The sequence below is a fragment of the Pelophylax lessonae genome (assembly GCF_965119305.1).
Source record: "Pelophylax lessonae genome assembly, chromosome: 6".
NCBI classification, from domain to species: domain Eukaryota; kingdom Metazoa; phylum Chordata; class Amphibia; order Anura; family Ranidae; genus Pelophylax; species Pelophylax lessonae.
In genome coordinates, this window is record NC_138773.1 from 193,048,235 (window position 1) to 193,064,565 (window position 16,331).

Below are 16,331 nucleotides of genomic sequence, written 5' to 3' on the forward strand. Positions count from 1 at the left end.
ACTATAGTTCAAGTGGTGAGATTTGGCATTAATTAGCAAGCCTTGTATGTTATGTAACAGTAACATAATATGTTCTATATAATAGTAAATTTGCTTTCTTTTTTAGGCAAAGTCAGGTCAAATATCCCGAAAGCTTTTTGGTTCCAGCAGACGACTTAGCCAGATTTCTTCTGGAGAGACGGAATATAACACACAAGATTCTTAACTTCACTCTGAGAGTAATGATAGAAAATGACTATGAATAAAGGCATTTAATGACGAGCCTCTACGTAATGCCTTATAGAGTTCTCACAAAGTGGATTCCAAGAGCACACACTACAGTACAAGACAGACCTGCTCAGTCGAGTACTTCTATTTAAAATGGAATAAAGTCCTCCAGCTGCATTGATGTTACCTGTACTGTACACTGTGCTGGCTTATACAAACCATGGATTTCAGAGAATCTACATTCAAGCGTATTATTTTCTACATTAAATTGCTGCTTAACTCTTTTGCTGCCAGGCATTTACGCAAGTCTTGCAGCGGAACAGTAACTGATTGAATGAATGGCAGATAACATCTAATTATCATACGTTCCTTTTGTACATTGCACTACATCTTTCTATGTTCTGTGATATCTCATCATTTGATTGTTGAGGGTTTCCAAACACTACAGGGAAGTGGGGCTACATTCCTTCTTCAGCAAAAATGCAACAAAGCACTCACAAATTTAATTTATAGTTTTTAATATAAGTGGTTCTATAAGAATCTGCAGATGCAGTTAGAGGTTTATTTATGTTTAACTGGATTGTAACATAATCAATCAAGGGTTTTATATGTTTTTTTTTTTCAAATGCATGTTTCTTTTGACGTTTTTTTTTTTTTTTTTGATGTTTATGTAAGATACCACAGCATTGTGGATCATGATCTGTGTTTTTAATTGCTTCTGGTAGCCTTGCTCTACAATTAGGCTGATACTCATTTCTTTCATGGCATCTCTCTTCTTGTAAATATTGATAAATTTATCAGAAAGAAATACAGTCTTCTGAATTGAAGTAGCAGGTGGTCAACAGCTTAACCCCTTACTTTAACATTAAACTACAAGTAGATCATAAGTATCACCAATTAGTGCAGTTGTGCATTCATTTAAAAAAACATTACATTGATTTTAAAGGCATTTAGTGTAAGCACCTTCATGAACCCCCTATGCAGCAGCACTCAAGTTGGTATTGGGGGGGGTGAAGAGAATATAAGAATAATCTCATCAGCATGTTGGTTCGTCTTTTACTGACTAGCAGGCTAGAGATAATCCATTCATGAGAAGTTGTGCTGCTGCTGCAGTTGTGGTCGAGGACCTGGCTGTATTATCAGTGGTGTCTAGTTCACAAATCTGGTCATCAGTTAAACCAGCCTTTCTCAACCTTTTCAGCACAGAGGAACCCTTGAAATTAATTTCTGGTCTTGGGGAACCCCTGCTAAAAATATAAAAATCTACGACACATTAGTGTGACAGTCAGTGGGAAGAATGCTCCTTAGTCTTGTCATTATTGGGAAGAATTCCCCCTTACAGATAGCTAAAAGGAACAATGGTGTCATTGGGAACTTATCTGAGAGTCAGAAATTGCTCAAGGAATCCCTAGCAACCTCAGGAGGAACCCTGGTTGAGAAACCCTAAGTTAAAGTATTAAAAATATTTTGGTAGGCAAAAAGGTCCACCTGCAAGTATTTCCAAAGAGGGTTAAGTTTACATCTAATCGAGCTTAACCTCAGTTTTCACAACTGTTTTAGGATTTCTGTAATTAGCAGCCTGTATAAGTAAAGTCAATTTTAACTCGCTGTTCAATTCATAGGCCGTATATGGATGACTGGTGGTGTTTACCCCTTCATTAGTAATTCCATTTTTCCTTCCATGTCACTGTCTGTATATGGATGACTGGTGGTGTTTACCCCTTAATTAGTAATTACATTTCTCCTTCCATGTCACTTCCTGCATCTGGCTGCCTAACAAGCATTTACCCTTTCAGAGCAGGTCTTTCTGACACAAGTATAGCCTAGGCCCCATGCACATAGGGCGTTAGCCTGGCTCTCCTAAACATTGTTCCTTCTACCAACAGCATTTTGGCAGGAAATCTCTTGACACATGTAAACACGTCGAGATGCATTTAGGCATGTCAAGTGCTTGGGCGTCAATTTAATTGGCCAGAATAATAATTTCCATTTCAGTCATTTTTAGTGCGTTTTCAAACAGGGGAACAAATGCAGTACAGTACAACGTTACAATACAAAAGCTTATTATTTAACCCGTAGGGAGGTAAAATACAAGATCCCCCAAAGTATGGCACTTTATTTATTCTTGCCAATGAAACAAATTAAAGCTCAAATTTAACCAAAAAGGGGAAGTGCCACTTATTTACATCCTCCCCCCCCCCCCCCCTCCAAAAAAGTGCCAAATGTGGCAGAGGAGGGGGAAGAGCGGGTACCTGGTTTCGACAGGTACCTACTCCCACTCCCATCTACATAGCAACGTGAGCGGAAGTTTACCCCCTCCTTCCCCTGCTGCATTCTGAGACACATCAAAAGACTGTGGGACCATCCACAAAGCACAGCGTGGCTCATGCATGCGCAGTGGGAAACCAGCTGTGAAGCCGCAAGGCTTCGCTGCCGGTTTCCCTTAGTCAAGATGGCGGCACCTGAACCGGAAGCCAATTGAAGAATCTGCTCGGATGAGGAAAAAACTGGATCCTTGGACAGCTAAGTATCCTAATATTAAAAGTTAGCTGCTACAGTATTTGTAGCTGCTGAATTTAAATTTTTTTGGGAGAGACTGAAGTGCCTCATTAACAAGCAAGCCCTTGACGTGCCTAGCATTGACACGCATTTTACACGTATCAAATGTTTTTTCTGCCAAAATGCTGCTGCTCCTGGACGCGCTGGCATTGGGTTTTTTTTGCCTCTAAATGTCTATGAGAGCAGGTTTATACAGAGGGGTGTTCAGAGGCAGAAAAAAAAATGCCAGACTCTTCTAAAAGCAGCATTTTTAGCGCTCAGTGTGTATGAGGCCTTAAGTTTTTGCTAGATGTTTGTTGTCCAATTTCTAAAAGGACTGGGGTTATTTAATAGGGCAGGAAGCCATATTTGTGTGAGATTTTGGTGATCTGTAGGAGCCTGTTGCAATTTAGTTTGCTGTAGTCAGGCCTGTAATGCATATACTGTACTTTTTATTGCTTGCTCTGTTATTTCCATTCCTACATTACCCCTATCTTTTTTTAAATAAGGCCAATATGAATTTCACAGGAGCATTGCGGGACCTTTAAGATCTACAGAATTTAAAGGGCTTTATATTACCTTCCTTTGCACTGTATGTCACAGTGAGATTGAAATCATAAATACATTCTGCTGATAATAGGGGGATAGGTATAATTTTTTTTACAAAAAATAAAATAAAAAATACAAAAAAATCAACACTAGTTGTTTTTCCTCTCACAAAAATGCTTTTCTATATTGATTTATATGCAAAGATGTGTTTGTCAAATGTAACACATCTTTAAACTGTGATTTAATCAATCTTGTAGTATTCTATTTACTTGAAGTAGTTGTATAAAAATGCATTCAGTTGGAGCTAATCAAGCAGTCTGTCATGCTTTGCCAATGTAGCGCTCTGATTGCGCATTTTACAAATCTATTTATATTGTGATTACCGTGTGTGCTGTTACATTTCCTTACATTATGTATTTTCCTTGTTTATGTCAGTCTGCTCTGCATGGTTTCATTTCTCTTCCATATTTTCCAGTGAGTATATTAGTGTAGCTGTCATTCCAGCGTCACACACTTTTTGAATAAGCCTTTTACATACCGTGCAGACTAAGTTATTATTTACCTATTTATAAGGAGTTAGTAAGTTTGTGTGTTTTGGTTTATGTAACATTATGGCAAACATTATTTCCAGGCAGACTTTTCTTTTATGTTTTCCCATATTTTTCCTATGAAATATATTTTTTTTATTTTGCTAGTGGGTACAAAATCACACGTGGGTCCAGAAGCTTTAAATTTTAGATTTATGTTTAAACATGATAACAAAGCCATTCTTTATTTTTCACTGTCCAGATTTCTTTACCATTTGCTCAAACACTGTTGGGAATAGAAGATAGGTGGCTTATAATTTGTTGTATGTAAGATCATATATACCGCCTGTATATAGATCATTTTAACTGTATATCTTTATTTTATCCTAAAAAATTCTATCTAATTTAAACTTTGTCTATTTCTATTTATATACATTATTTACAGAAATGAAGAGAGGATCTCTATTCTGTTTGAAAGCACAAATGTGTAACATTTATACATAGTTTTTTTTTTTTTTCTATAATGCATACAAAACTTTCAATTTCTTGGTTATTGATATGTCTATAGTTTTAAAACAGATTTCTTACTATCTAGCATTGGCTTTATATGTACATATGTTTAATAATTCTTTGCTGCTGCACAGATATGCCTTCCTGATGTATTTGGTACAAGATTAGAAAGACTTTGAATTATTTTACTTTTACTTAATACTAAAGCTACGTTTGTCACACTACACCAAATATTTAGCTACATATGTGTAAATTGCAGAGGTTTTGTACAATTTCAAATGACTTTACCAATAAACTGATTCTTCATAGTATGTGTACGCTACATCATGCTGTCCTTAATATACATTGACCGAAGACCTGCTCATTAGTTGTACGGTTAACTGACACGTATGCATTATTGAACACCATTTTCTGCAAGCAATGTTGTTTTTTGTATTAATTAAAAAATCATGATAATGTTGTTTTCTATACATCTAACAGGATCAAAATGTAAGGTCTTCCAGTATTAAAGGGGTAGGAAGTATTTATTTAAAGCTGACTCATCATGCAGCACAACTACTTAAAGTACACCTGTCACAAGAGCATCATGTACACTAACATTGCTGACTTCTCTGAAAATGCTAGATGTCTGGCTGTCACGCTGACCTTCTTAAATGTGTAGGAAAGTCCCGCGCTATGGAAATCAGGGGAAGGGGAGAAAGGCTGCAGCCTCCCTAAAATATAGCCAAAGACTATATCAAGAATGTGAATAGGTAAGGGTAGGGAATATTCAGCACAGAGGAACCCTTGAAATAAATTTCTGGTCTCAGGGAACCCCTGCTAAAAATGAAAAATCTACAACTCATGACACATTAGTGGGACGAATGCTCCTTACTCTTGTCATCATTGGGAAGAAATACCCCCTTACAGATAGCTAAAAGGAACAATGGTGTCATTGGGAATTTATCTGAGAGGCAGAAATTGCCCATTGCTCAAGGAACCCCTAGCAACCTCAGAAGGGACCCTAGGATTCCATAGAACCCTGATTGAGAAACCCTGCTTTATGAGATGCCATGGCAAAAGCACTATTACACTAAACTGCAGCTGGTAATTGCAAACCAATGAGGAGTCTGGAGATTATAAAAACTAGATGATAGGTCTGCTTTAACAGGAAAGTACTTATTTTGATGTAGGCTTCATATTTATGTCATATATGTTATCGATTTATAAAACTATTGCTGTGGCCTTTCTTTTTTTAATCATATCTGGGAGCACAATGCATTTCTAAACTCTCTCAGAAGATTTAAGTTAAGATTTTACTGAGTGCAATATAATTATATTTGCGTTTTGTTACAATCATGCTTTATTGAAAGAGCAATATTATTCAGTGATTCATCATATTGTTTCTTCTTGTGTTTTTTTATTCTGGTACAATCTAATAGTGCCTCTATATTTTCTAAACCACAAAATGCAGCAGGATGCTTCGCCTTATTGTTTTATTACAAAGTCACTCCCAAACCGGAGGTGCTTTCACTTCCATAACAAAAAGGATCAAGATCAGATTAAAGGGGTTGTACAGGTGAAACATGAAAAATCATGATTGATTTACCAAAACTGGAGAGTGCAAAATCTGGTGCAGCTCTGCATAGAAACCAATCGGCTTCCAGTTTTTTTTCTTGGCAAAGCCTAATTGAACGACCTGAAGTTAGATGCTGATTGGCTACCATGCAGAGCTGCACCAGATTTTGTACTCTCCAGTTTTAGTAAATCAACCCCTTAATGTCTTTTTTTATTTTTATATATATATATATATATATATATATATATATATATATATATATATATATATATATATATATATATGCTTCCTTTCTTGTGTTCTGTTATGTGTGACTCTCCTGGAATAGTGCAATGATACTTAAGGTTAGAGCTACACAGGTCATTTTATTTTGTTGCTACTGAAATATTTAACAACTTGCCTGTAGTCACCTCACAAAGCTAGAGCTGCAAGAGAGATTTTTAGTATCTCAGTCCCACTACTAAAATTGCTAAGACATTAAGAGGAGCTCCAGTCATATTTGTGTTTATTAAAAGTCAGCAGCTTACAAAAACTGTAGTTGCTGACTTTTAATAAACATACACTCATCTGTCCCGGGATCCAGAGATGTGCTCACCCAAGCCCTTACTTCCTATCCCCAGCACCTGCATCTCAACTGTGGGCACCCTGCAATGACAGCTTGTGGCTTCACAGCTGGGTGCCCACTGCGCATGCATGAGCCGCATTGCACTTTATGAATGGTCCCACAGTCTTCTGGGACACATCACAGGTCCCAGAAGACTGCAGGGAGGTATACTTCTGCTCGGATTGCCTAGGTGATCTGAGCAGAGGTGGAAAACGGTACCTGTCAGAAGCAGGTACATGCTTTCGCCCTCCCCAAAAAAAGGGCTGTTACGTAAGGAGGAGGGGGAAGGAGGCCCTAAATCGAAACTTCCTCTTTTGGGTGGAGCTTTGCTTTAACTGCTAGTAGTAGCAAATGACCATTCAGCGGATATAACATGTTGCTCTCTATTGAGTAAGCTACACAAGTAGCATGTAGTAGCATCTTATAGCAATCAAGCACACCTGAATGGAACATTGTGCTGCATGTGAGTTTAATTGCTACTTGCATAGCTTACTCCATAGGTTCCATTTCCATTTGTTTAACGATCATTTCCAATGCTTAGTAAAAAATCACTCGTGATTTTAGTAGCCAGACCGTGCTACCAAAAAATGAATACTCTCTTAGTAGCAAGAGATTAAAATCGGACATGAGGCTTAGCACTAAACCTGGAAAATTCAAACGGATCATAAAATATAAAAGGACAGACCACCTTCAGTGAAAACCACATGTCAAAATGATCAGAAAATGCGGAGCTATAAGCAGCTGAAATGATAGGCACATCTCTGTTTCCTGTAAAAGTGGAGATTAGTCTTATCCGCTTCTGCCTTCTTATATTAAGCCTTTACTGTGGTAAATGGGGAAAAAAAAGTCTGGGTGGTGGCAAAGCCTAACTATTAGTGAAAAAGTTGAGATTTTTATGTGAAGTTGTGTATTTAAAGCGGAACTAAACACCACAGAACTTACCTTCCTTCCTTCAACAGTTTGACATTCCTCCCAGCTTCTGCCGGGTGCCAGACTGCAGCCTTCTCTTTGGTCAGAGCGGGATGACGTCACTCCTGCGCATGTGTAAGATTGCAGTCATCCTGGCACATAGGCGCTGTGCACTCGTGCAGCTTAATGTACATTCCGAAGAAGACTGCGAGCAGGCTGGTTGGTTTCCTTTATTGTAGAAGAGACGTTGCATATCTCTTCTACTACAAAGAGCCTGCCTGCTTCCAGTTTTTAAAAGCGGGACTTTAGTTAAATAAGGTAATAATTAATAACATGTTTCTCATGAGTGCTTAAATTGCTTTAGTCTAATCCTAATAGTTCACATGAAGTGTGAACCTGGCATAATAGTTAAAAATCAAACAGGACAGCTCTTAGTTTCCAATTCCCCCTTTAAATTGTTATTTGGGATTCTCTTTTTCTTTCTGATTTTATTAGTTATCCAAGACAATCCCAAGCAAAAATGGCATTTGACCTGAACAACCCCTAAAAATGTGGTCAATTTTCATGGACATTCCCCCATATTTCTGGTTGGCAAGTCCTTAGGTTTTTATGTCTCATCTTTTTGAATGAATAATATCCTTAATGGTTTGTACTGAAATTCCCTGGTGTCTTTTGCAAAATATATTTTGTTTTTAGTTTGAAGTGTTCAACCTTTCTTCTACCTTTTTGTGACCTGATATTTTATTAATTATTTTACTCCTTTAAGTGGCAAAGAATGTCCCAGCCATTTGCATGGCAATGAACCAAAGGCATCTCTGCCATTGAAAGGACTCTGTATATCTGCTCTATTTTGTGTACGGGGTGATTGTGGATTTTAAAATGTTTTGCACTTTTCTAGAAACTTCAGATTTGTAAACTGTATTGAGTTAGTATTTTGTACAGAATACATTTGAATTTATTGTTGTATATAGTGTATCTTTTGGCAGCAGAGAATAAAATGGAATGTCTTAAATTTTTTGTGTCCTGGTGTCCTTTTTTTTGTATTTAACCACTTGACCTCCGGAAGATTTTCCGCCCCCCCCCCCCCCTTCATGACCATGTAATTTTTTGCAATATGGCACTATGTTACATTAACTGACAATTGCAGTCATGCAACGCTGTACATAATAAATGAAATTTGTGTCCTTTTTTTCCTCACAAATAGAGCTTTCTTTTGGTGGTATTTGATCACCACTGGGTTTTTTTTTTGGGGGGCTATAAAATATATCCAGTAAAAAATCAAATTTCTTCATAAATTTAGGCCAATATGTATTCTGCTACATATTTTTGGTAAATAAAAACCCAATAAGCATATATTTATTTGTTTGCTCAAAAGTTATAGTGTCTACAAACTATGGTATATATACTGGAATTTTTATTTATTTTTTTTACTAATAATGGCTGTGATCAATGACTTATAGCGGGACTGCGATATTGTGGTGGACAGTCTGAAGCTAACTGACACTTTGTGGGAACCAGTGACACTAATACTGTGATCAGTGCTAAAAATATGCACTGTCACTGTACTAATGACACTGGCTGGGAAGAGGTTAAAAATCTAGGGCAATCAAATGGTTAATTGTGTGCCTAACCAATGTTTTTGTGTGTACAGTGTGGTGTTTTTACTAAGGAATGTGCTGGATTTTATTCCCTGCTTTGCAGAGAAACAAAATCCACCACATCCCTGCTGACAAGATGGATCTTTGCATTGTTTACATATGCAGAGCTCTGTCCTGTGTCTCTAGTAGACGATAAGTGGGTGCCGGCAGACATCCATTGGCCAACACCTGCTGATCGGCTTCTGCTCATGCCTCCTATTTGGAAGAGCAGAATTACATAAAATGTGATTCTGCACAGAACAGCTGCCCTGTAGCAGTAAATCTACTATGGAGCAGTCGGCAAGTGGCCAGATTTCAAGGACAGAGTACCACAAAATAAGCATATGGTTTATTGTCTCTGCATTTCTGCTAAATATATAATGGATGCACAGTAAGGATGATTAAAGGCTACTTTCCACTTTTCAGGCAGAATTTTACTTTTCATTAAAAAAACAGAAGCCCTTTCTGTTGTCCTTTCTGCTCTAGCCATCCCAATATACTTCTCTCTAACGTACCACGTCCATGGAAGCTTTGAATTTTCACCTGTTTGATATTTTAAAACATGCTTTCTGCTTCCATTACTTCCTGTATGTAGACCATGTGCCCATCCAGGAAGCTTTATGTCCCATCATGCACTGCTTTATGCATCACAGAATAGGGTGTGCTTAACCTGTCTGGTCCACACCTCCCTTATTAATATACTACCTCATTAATATACAGTTAGATCCATAAATATTTGGACATAGACACAGAGTTTTTCAGGTATTTACCAAAACATATCCAAGCTATACTTATATAATGGATATGGGCTGAACGTGCAGATTTAATTTGAGGGTATCTACATCCAAATTGGAGGAAGGGTTTAGGAATTACAGTTCTGAAGATTAGCCATACCCCCTTTTTCAAGGAACCAAAAGTAATTGGACAATTGAATCAACAGTTTGGTAAATTCTGAGGAAAGAAGAAGGCACTGGTGAGCTCAGCAACATAAAAAAGCCTGGACATCCACGGAAGACAACAGTGGTGGATGATTGCAGGATCCTCTCTATGATAAAGTCAAATCTATTCACAGCATCCAGACAAGTGAAGGACACACTCCAGGAGGTGGGTGTATCGTGTCAAAGTCTACAATCAAGAGAAGACTTCATGAGAGCAAATACAGAGGGTTCACCACATAGTGCAAACCATTCATAAGCCTGAAGAACAGAAAAGCCAGATTAGACTTTGCCAAAAAACATCTAAAAAAGCCAGACCAGTTCTGGAAAAGCATTCTTTGGATGAAATAATCTGTCCCAAAATGACGGGAAGAAAAAAGTGTGGAGAAGAACAGCTCATGATCCAAAAGTATACAACTCCATCTGTAAAACATGGTGGAGGCAGTTTGATGGCATGGGCACTCATGGCTTCAAGTGGCACTGGGTCATTGGTGTTTATTGATGATGTGACAGAAGCAGCCAGATTAATTCTGCAGTGTTTAGAGATCAGCCCAGAATTAGCTAAGTGCAGCAAAGCTGCTTGGACAGCACTTCACAGTACAGATGGACAATGACCCAAAACACACTGCAAAAGCAACCCAGGAGCTTTTGAAGGAAAAGAAGTGAAATATTCTGCAATAGCCGAGTCAGTCACCTGATCTCAACCCAATTGAGCATGCATTTCACTTGCTGAAGGCAAAACTAAAGGCAGAAAGACCCACAAACAAAGAACAACTGAAGGCAGCTGCAGTTAGAGCCTGGCAACTCATCAGAAAGGAGTAAAACCCAGTCTTTGGTAATGTCCATGGGTTCCAGATTTCAGGCAGTCATTGCCAGTAAAGGATTCTCAACAAAATATTAAAAATGAACATTTATTTATGATTTTTTTCATTTGTCCAATTACATTTGAGCCCCTGAAAATTAGGGGACTGTGTTTAACTTCTTCACATCCGCGCTATAGCCAAAGTACGGCTACAGCACAGACTCGAATTTCTGGGAGGCCGTCTTTAAACGGCCTCCCAGAGACAGGCTCCCCACGCGCTCCCGCGAGCGCGCATCGGGGAAAATCTGTGTCGGCCGTGTCCCTTGGACACAGCCAATCACAGATCGTGGTAAATGGCCAATCACAGCGGCCATTTACCACGTGATCGGCCCATGCAATGAGAGATGATCTCATATGCAAACATATGAGATCATCTCTCATCGCCAGCGCTCCTTCCTCACACAGAGACTGCAGTGTGAGGAAGGAGCAGAGCCGATCAGCTGTCGGGGACACAGAGGAATGTAATCAGGGCACTGATCACCAGTGCCCTGATTACACAAGGTAAATAAAACACACTAAGTGCCCACCATCAGTGCCCTCAATCAGTGCCCATAGTGCTGCCAGTCAGTGCCCATCAGTGCCTGCTCATCTAGGCACTGATGAGCACTGACTGGCAGCACTATGGGCACTGAGTGTGGGCACTGATGGTGCTGCCCATCAGTGCTCATCAGTGCCACCCGTCAGTGTCCATCAGTGCCACCCGCCAGTGCCCATCAGTGACGTCTATCAGTGCCCATCAGTGCCGCCTCTCAGTGCCCAGCAGTGCCACCTCTCAGTGCTCATCAGTGCCGCCTATCAGTGCTCATCAGTGCGGCATATTAGTACCTCCTCATCAGTGCCCATAAGTGCCACCTCATCAGTGCCCATAAGTGCCACCTCATCAGTGCCCATCAGTGAAGCCTATCAGTGCCGCCTCATCAGCGCACATCAGTGAAGGAGAAAAATTTATTTATTTTCAAAATTTACTCGCAGAAAATAAGAAAACTTTTTTTTTTTTCAAAATTTTCTGTCTTTTTTTTTGTAAAAAATAAAAAACCCAGAGATGATTTAATACCACCAAAAGAAAGCTCTTTTTGTGTGAAAAAAAGGACGAAAAATTCATATGGGTTCAGTGTTGCATGACCGCGCAATCGTCATTCAAAGTGTGAGAGCACTGAAAGCTAAAAATTGGTCTGGATGGGAAGGGGGTTTAAGTGCACAGAAGGCAAGTGGTTAAAAATGGTTGTAGTTCCTAAAATTTGTACTTGATATTTATCTTCATCCCCTTGAATTAAAGCTGAAAGTCTGCACTTCAAATTCATTAGGATTGTTTCATTTTAATTGTATTCTGGTACAGAGCCAAAAGTTTGAAGATTGTGCCTGTGTCAAAATATATGGACCTAACTGTGAATGCATTGTACAATCTTTTTAAGATCTCCCATCAGCTATGTAATGCAAGGGCCTGTCTGATTTGATACAAATTGAATAGGCTGTTCAGGTGTGTCTTCCTATTCCACAGTTTTGGTAACTCTAAATTGTACAGAGATTGTACAAATAGATTCCATATTGTATGGCCATAGGAGGGAGTGGATTGAGACATTTAGCTGGCAGGCCCCGTTCACATCTCTGCGTAGTGGGAACTCACATTCCCGCTTGCGTTTTTTTTGGGCCATTTTGGAACATTTCTGCTTTTCATGCATAGGGCAGCCCATTCACTTGAATTGGCTGCTTTATGCGTGACCAACTCCCCAGAGAAGCTCCAGCACTTGTTTTTTTAAAGCAGAGTGTGGTGCATTTTTTAACGTGCTATTTGGTACATTTACAGCACATTTAAAGAGGAAGTAAACCCTCCTCTGCAATATTTACCTATGATAAGGCTTACCTATAGGTACTGTAAATATCTCCTAAACATGTACCGTTTAGGAGATATTTACCTTAAATGCAGCCAGTGACGTCACTGGCGCATGCGCTCTGAAGGAACGGCCGCTGGTGTCGTTCCTTCAGAGCCCCGTGCTGTGACCGTCGGCTCCCGCTCGCATGCTCCTTCGGGCGGTGCGCCCGTGTGAAAGAGGCCTAAGTAAATCAAATCCATAAAGTCCATCCGTTTGTAACCAATAATGTCACTTACAATTTGCATTTGACCTGCAGCTCCTGATTAGGAAAAAGTTCAAATAAAAAATAAAAATTAAAGTCCACATAATGTTTTATATAGTTGTATTTTCAATTGCAACCTGTAGTTTAATAAAAGCACACAAGACTACACAAACTGTTTGTTTTACTATATCCTTTCTGTCCTTTACTATCCGTTCATTACTGATCCAAGAGGAAGCTGAAGTCTTGTCCTGGCTCATGTTCTGTAGGGTCTTTGCCTCTGTAGCAAGAAAATAGAGAGTACTTCATTACATTTCATACCAGCTGTTATATCCACACTATTGTGTGGAGGTATATCCATACCACTGCCTGCAACCAATCAGATTATGATCCTGTTTCTCACCTGCACTGGGATCTGGTTAAGTGTATGGAAACCTATTTGTCTGTGAAATACACCATTGAAAGTGTGCAATAAATACCTGTTGATCCTGGCAGAAGTTTTGTGATACACCTTAGATTAAAGTGGAATTTTAATGAAAAAAAAAAAAAATTGTGGACAGGCAGGATTGTTACTGCAGAAGAGACATACAATGTCTCTTCCGCATTAACTACTTTCCACCCAGCCCAGTGGAAACTGACAGCCAGGAGGAACCACTACTGTCATAGGTCATATGCAACCTCCAGGTGAGTGCCTCATGCATGCCCTAGGGGCCATGCAGCGGCGCATCTTTCGCTGTTGACAGATCGTTGTACCTGGTGACCGTTCACTGTGTGAAAAAAATGATAAAAATTTAATTTGGGTACATTTTTCCATGACTGAGTGGCATTCAAAGTGTGACAGTGCTAAGAGCTGAAAATTAGCCTGGGCAGAAAGGGGGTGAAAGTCCCTGGTTTTCAAGTGGTTAAAGTTGCTTGCTTGCCTGCACTGTACACTCAACTGTGCATGTGCAGCTCAATGTAGAATTTCAGCAATGCTAAGAAGAATGAACTCCAGCGCATGTGCAGGAATGACATTTTCTCAGCCTGACCCATTAAACGCTTGGGGATTGATATAGAAGCTGTCAAATTAAAGATGTCAGCGGCCGGAGGGGAGCTCATCTTTAAGTACATTCGTTTTTTAAAATTTTACCAAATGTCCTGTCTAAGATAAACCTGTAAAAAAAAATAAAATACAAAGTACTCTGATGTGGTTACAGAATTAACACATACTTGCAGACGGCAAGATATGCACTCAAACATATGCTGAATGCAGCAATGACAGCCTCTTCAAAGAAGCAAAAGCATTTAAAAAAAATCATTCTATATCCTTAGTTTCTAATTTGCATTGTATTATATTGACCACTAATACTTTGAGCTGTCCTCTTCCTCTATAGATAGTGGGTGGGGTCTGCTGAAGGTGGGAGAACATGCCTCTGCTATCACCCTGGAGGCAATGCCAGCTCTGCCTAAAGCCCCGTACACAGGAGTAGAAATTTGGCCGGGAAATTTCATCCGACGACCGATCTGACGATTTTCGGCTTGTTAGTATGGTGCTTCCGACAACTGACTCCGACTTTTCGGCCGAAAAAATCCTGGTGTGCAGGCTATATAATTTTTGTCGACCGTCAAAACACGTCAGATTTTTGTCTCATTAGTACAGATTTCGATGGGGAAAAATCTTATGAGCAAGACTAGGCACGCTCAGAGATGAAAGAACACAAAGAAAGCAAACCAACACATGACATCACTTCTGAAGTAGAATTCTGTCGTGCGGGAAAATTCGTGTGCAGTCTAGAGCACATTCCAACCAACAGACACCACTCTGGACAAAAGACGGACGACCGGTCGGCGGAAATTCGTTGTGTGTGTACGAGGCTTTAGAGCTAACAACTATGAAATGCTATATTTGGTACAAACCATTGAACACACACATTTGTAATCATAAACTACTCACTCAGATGAAGCCAGCTCTTACCTTAGAAACAGTCGGGCTTTGGTTATGCCAAGAAGTGTTGCTTTATTCCCTTCAACTAGAAGCATACAACCCTCTCGAAGGCCCTGAAAACATGGTAAGATTTGCTGGTCAAAAAAATGTCACACCTTTCATTTGCTAACCAAATAAATACATATGCTTGTGTGCATATATAAGGTATTACAGCCCTTGTACTTTATGGGCTCTTCCTTCAGCTAAGTAATTGTCTGCTCATATGGAGGTCAGGAAGATAGCTGTAGTGAGTGTCTGCAGGAGCCTGACATTTCACTTGTGATAAACTGATTGTGGGTGCAGCGGATTTATTTATTTATTTTTACAAATAGTGACTTAGAATTTAGTCTCATGGTTGAGAGATTAAAATCAAAGTACATGTACGTGACTGACTTTTAGGTGGTTATACCAGGATGATGCCTGCAGCTACAGACATTAGCCCCCCCCCCCCTCGCCATTTCTCTACCACAGAGCTCGTTGAGGTCCCCAATATGCTCTATGGTATAGGGAAGTATCTGATCACACTGATCTTGGTGTTAACGCTTACCGATGTGAAGATGGCAGATGCAGGATCTTTAAAAAATGGTGCCCAACAGTACCAAATATGAAGTAGTTTACTCAATAAAGCTGGCCATAGATGGGTCATAGCTTTTTTTTCATTCAACCAGTGGGTTGAACAGAAAGACTGACTTGATTTCCCCCATACTCGATGTGGATGAGGAAGTCCTCTCCAATTAGCTATTGTCTCCCCGCCGTCAGAATACACTAATCAGTGCTGCCGGCTATAACCTGCAGCACTGATCGAGCAAGGAAAATCCAACAGAGCAGTTGTACAGAAATTGATTGGTTGATTGGCTTCTGTACAACCTCAGTGCCCATACATGGATCGACTCAGCCAAACTTTATTCCATGCATAATCGGCTAAAGTGCATCTTCAGAGACAGGGTCACATTAGAGGCTGTGTCATGGCTCTGGACCTGGACTCCCATAATCTTCCAGTACAGGGGAGTCTGGGTAAGCCCTGGGTAGTCAAGGCTGTTGCTGAGGATACGCAATCTGGATAGCTGCTATGTAAGACTATCTAAATCAAAGGTTCTTGATTAAACCAAAAGTCTTGATTAAAAGTAATGATGAAAAAAATATCTATGGTTTTGAGTATATAAATATAGATTATAGAAAAAATACAATTAAAAAGGCTATCAAAAATATAGATAGGCAGAGCTGAGGAAAAAGCATCTGGCCACGGCCACCTAAGACAATAGCAAAAAACTGGGACATGACAGTTAGAGACCGGGGATCGCCTTCCACATTTTTTTTTCTGTCTTCCAATGTCCAAACCTCCTGTTGGGGGCAGCAGAGCCCAACTGTTTTAGAATTGTCCCTCTACAAAGCATTAGTAGGACCTCATTTAGAATTTAAAGTTTCCTTTTGGGCCCTAAGTTTACAAAAAAGGTATTGGGGA

At 39.6% G+C, this 16,331-nt stretch overlaps 2 protein-coding genes across 8 annotated transcripts in view; one reads left to right on the forward strand and one right to left on the reverse strand.

The window, feature by feature from the left end:
• Positions 1 to 921, forward strand: part of NBEAL1 (neurobeachin like 1) — a 312,113-nt gene extending 311,192 nt beyond the window's left edge. For all 4 annotated transcript variants that reach the window (XM_082260720.1, XM_082260721.1, XM_082260722.1 and 1 more), the window contains one exon: positions 107 to 921. In XM_082260720.1, the coding sequence (XP_082116846.1) occupies positions 107 to 205 (99 nt within the window). In that variant the 3' untranslated portion in view covers positions 206 to 921. The remainder of the gene's footprint in view (positions 1 to 106) is intronic.
• Positions 922 to 13,109: 12,188 nt separating this feature from the next.
• LOC309559272 (alpha-aspartyl dipeptidase) overlaps positions 13,110 to 16,331 on the reverse strand; it is a 46,041-nt gene continuing 42,819 nt past the window's right edge. For all 4 annotated transcript variants that reach the window (XM_082262493.1, XM_082262494.1, XM_082262495.1 and 1 more), the window contains exons 8-9: positions 14,861 to 14,943; positions 13,110 to 13,186 (exon numbers count right to left, since the gene is read on the reverse strand). In XM_082262493.1, coding sequence (XP_082118619.1) covers positions 13,126 to 13,186; positions 14,861 to 14,943 — 144 coding nt within the window. In that variant the 3' untranslated portion in view covers positions 13,110 to 13,125. The remainder of the gene's footprint in view (positions 13,187 to 14,860; positions 14,944 to 16,331) is intronic.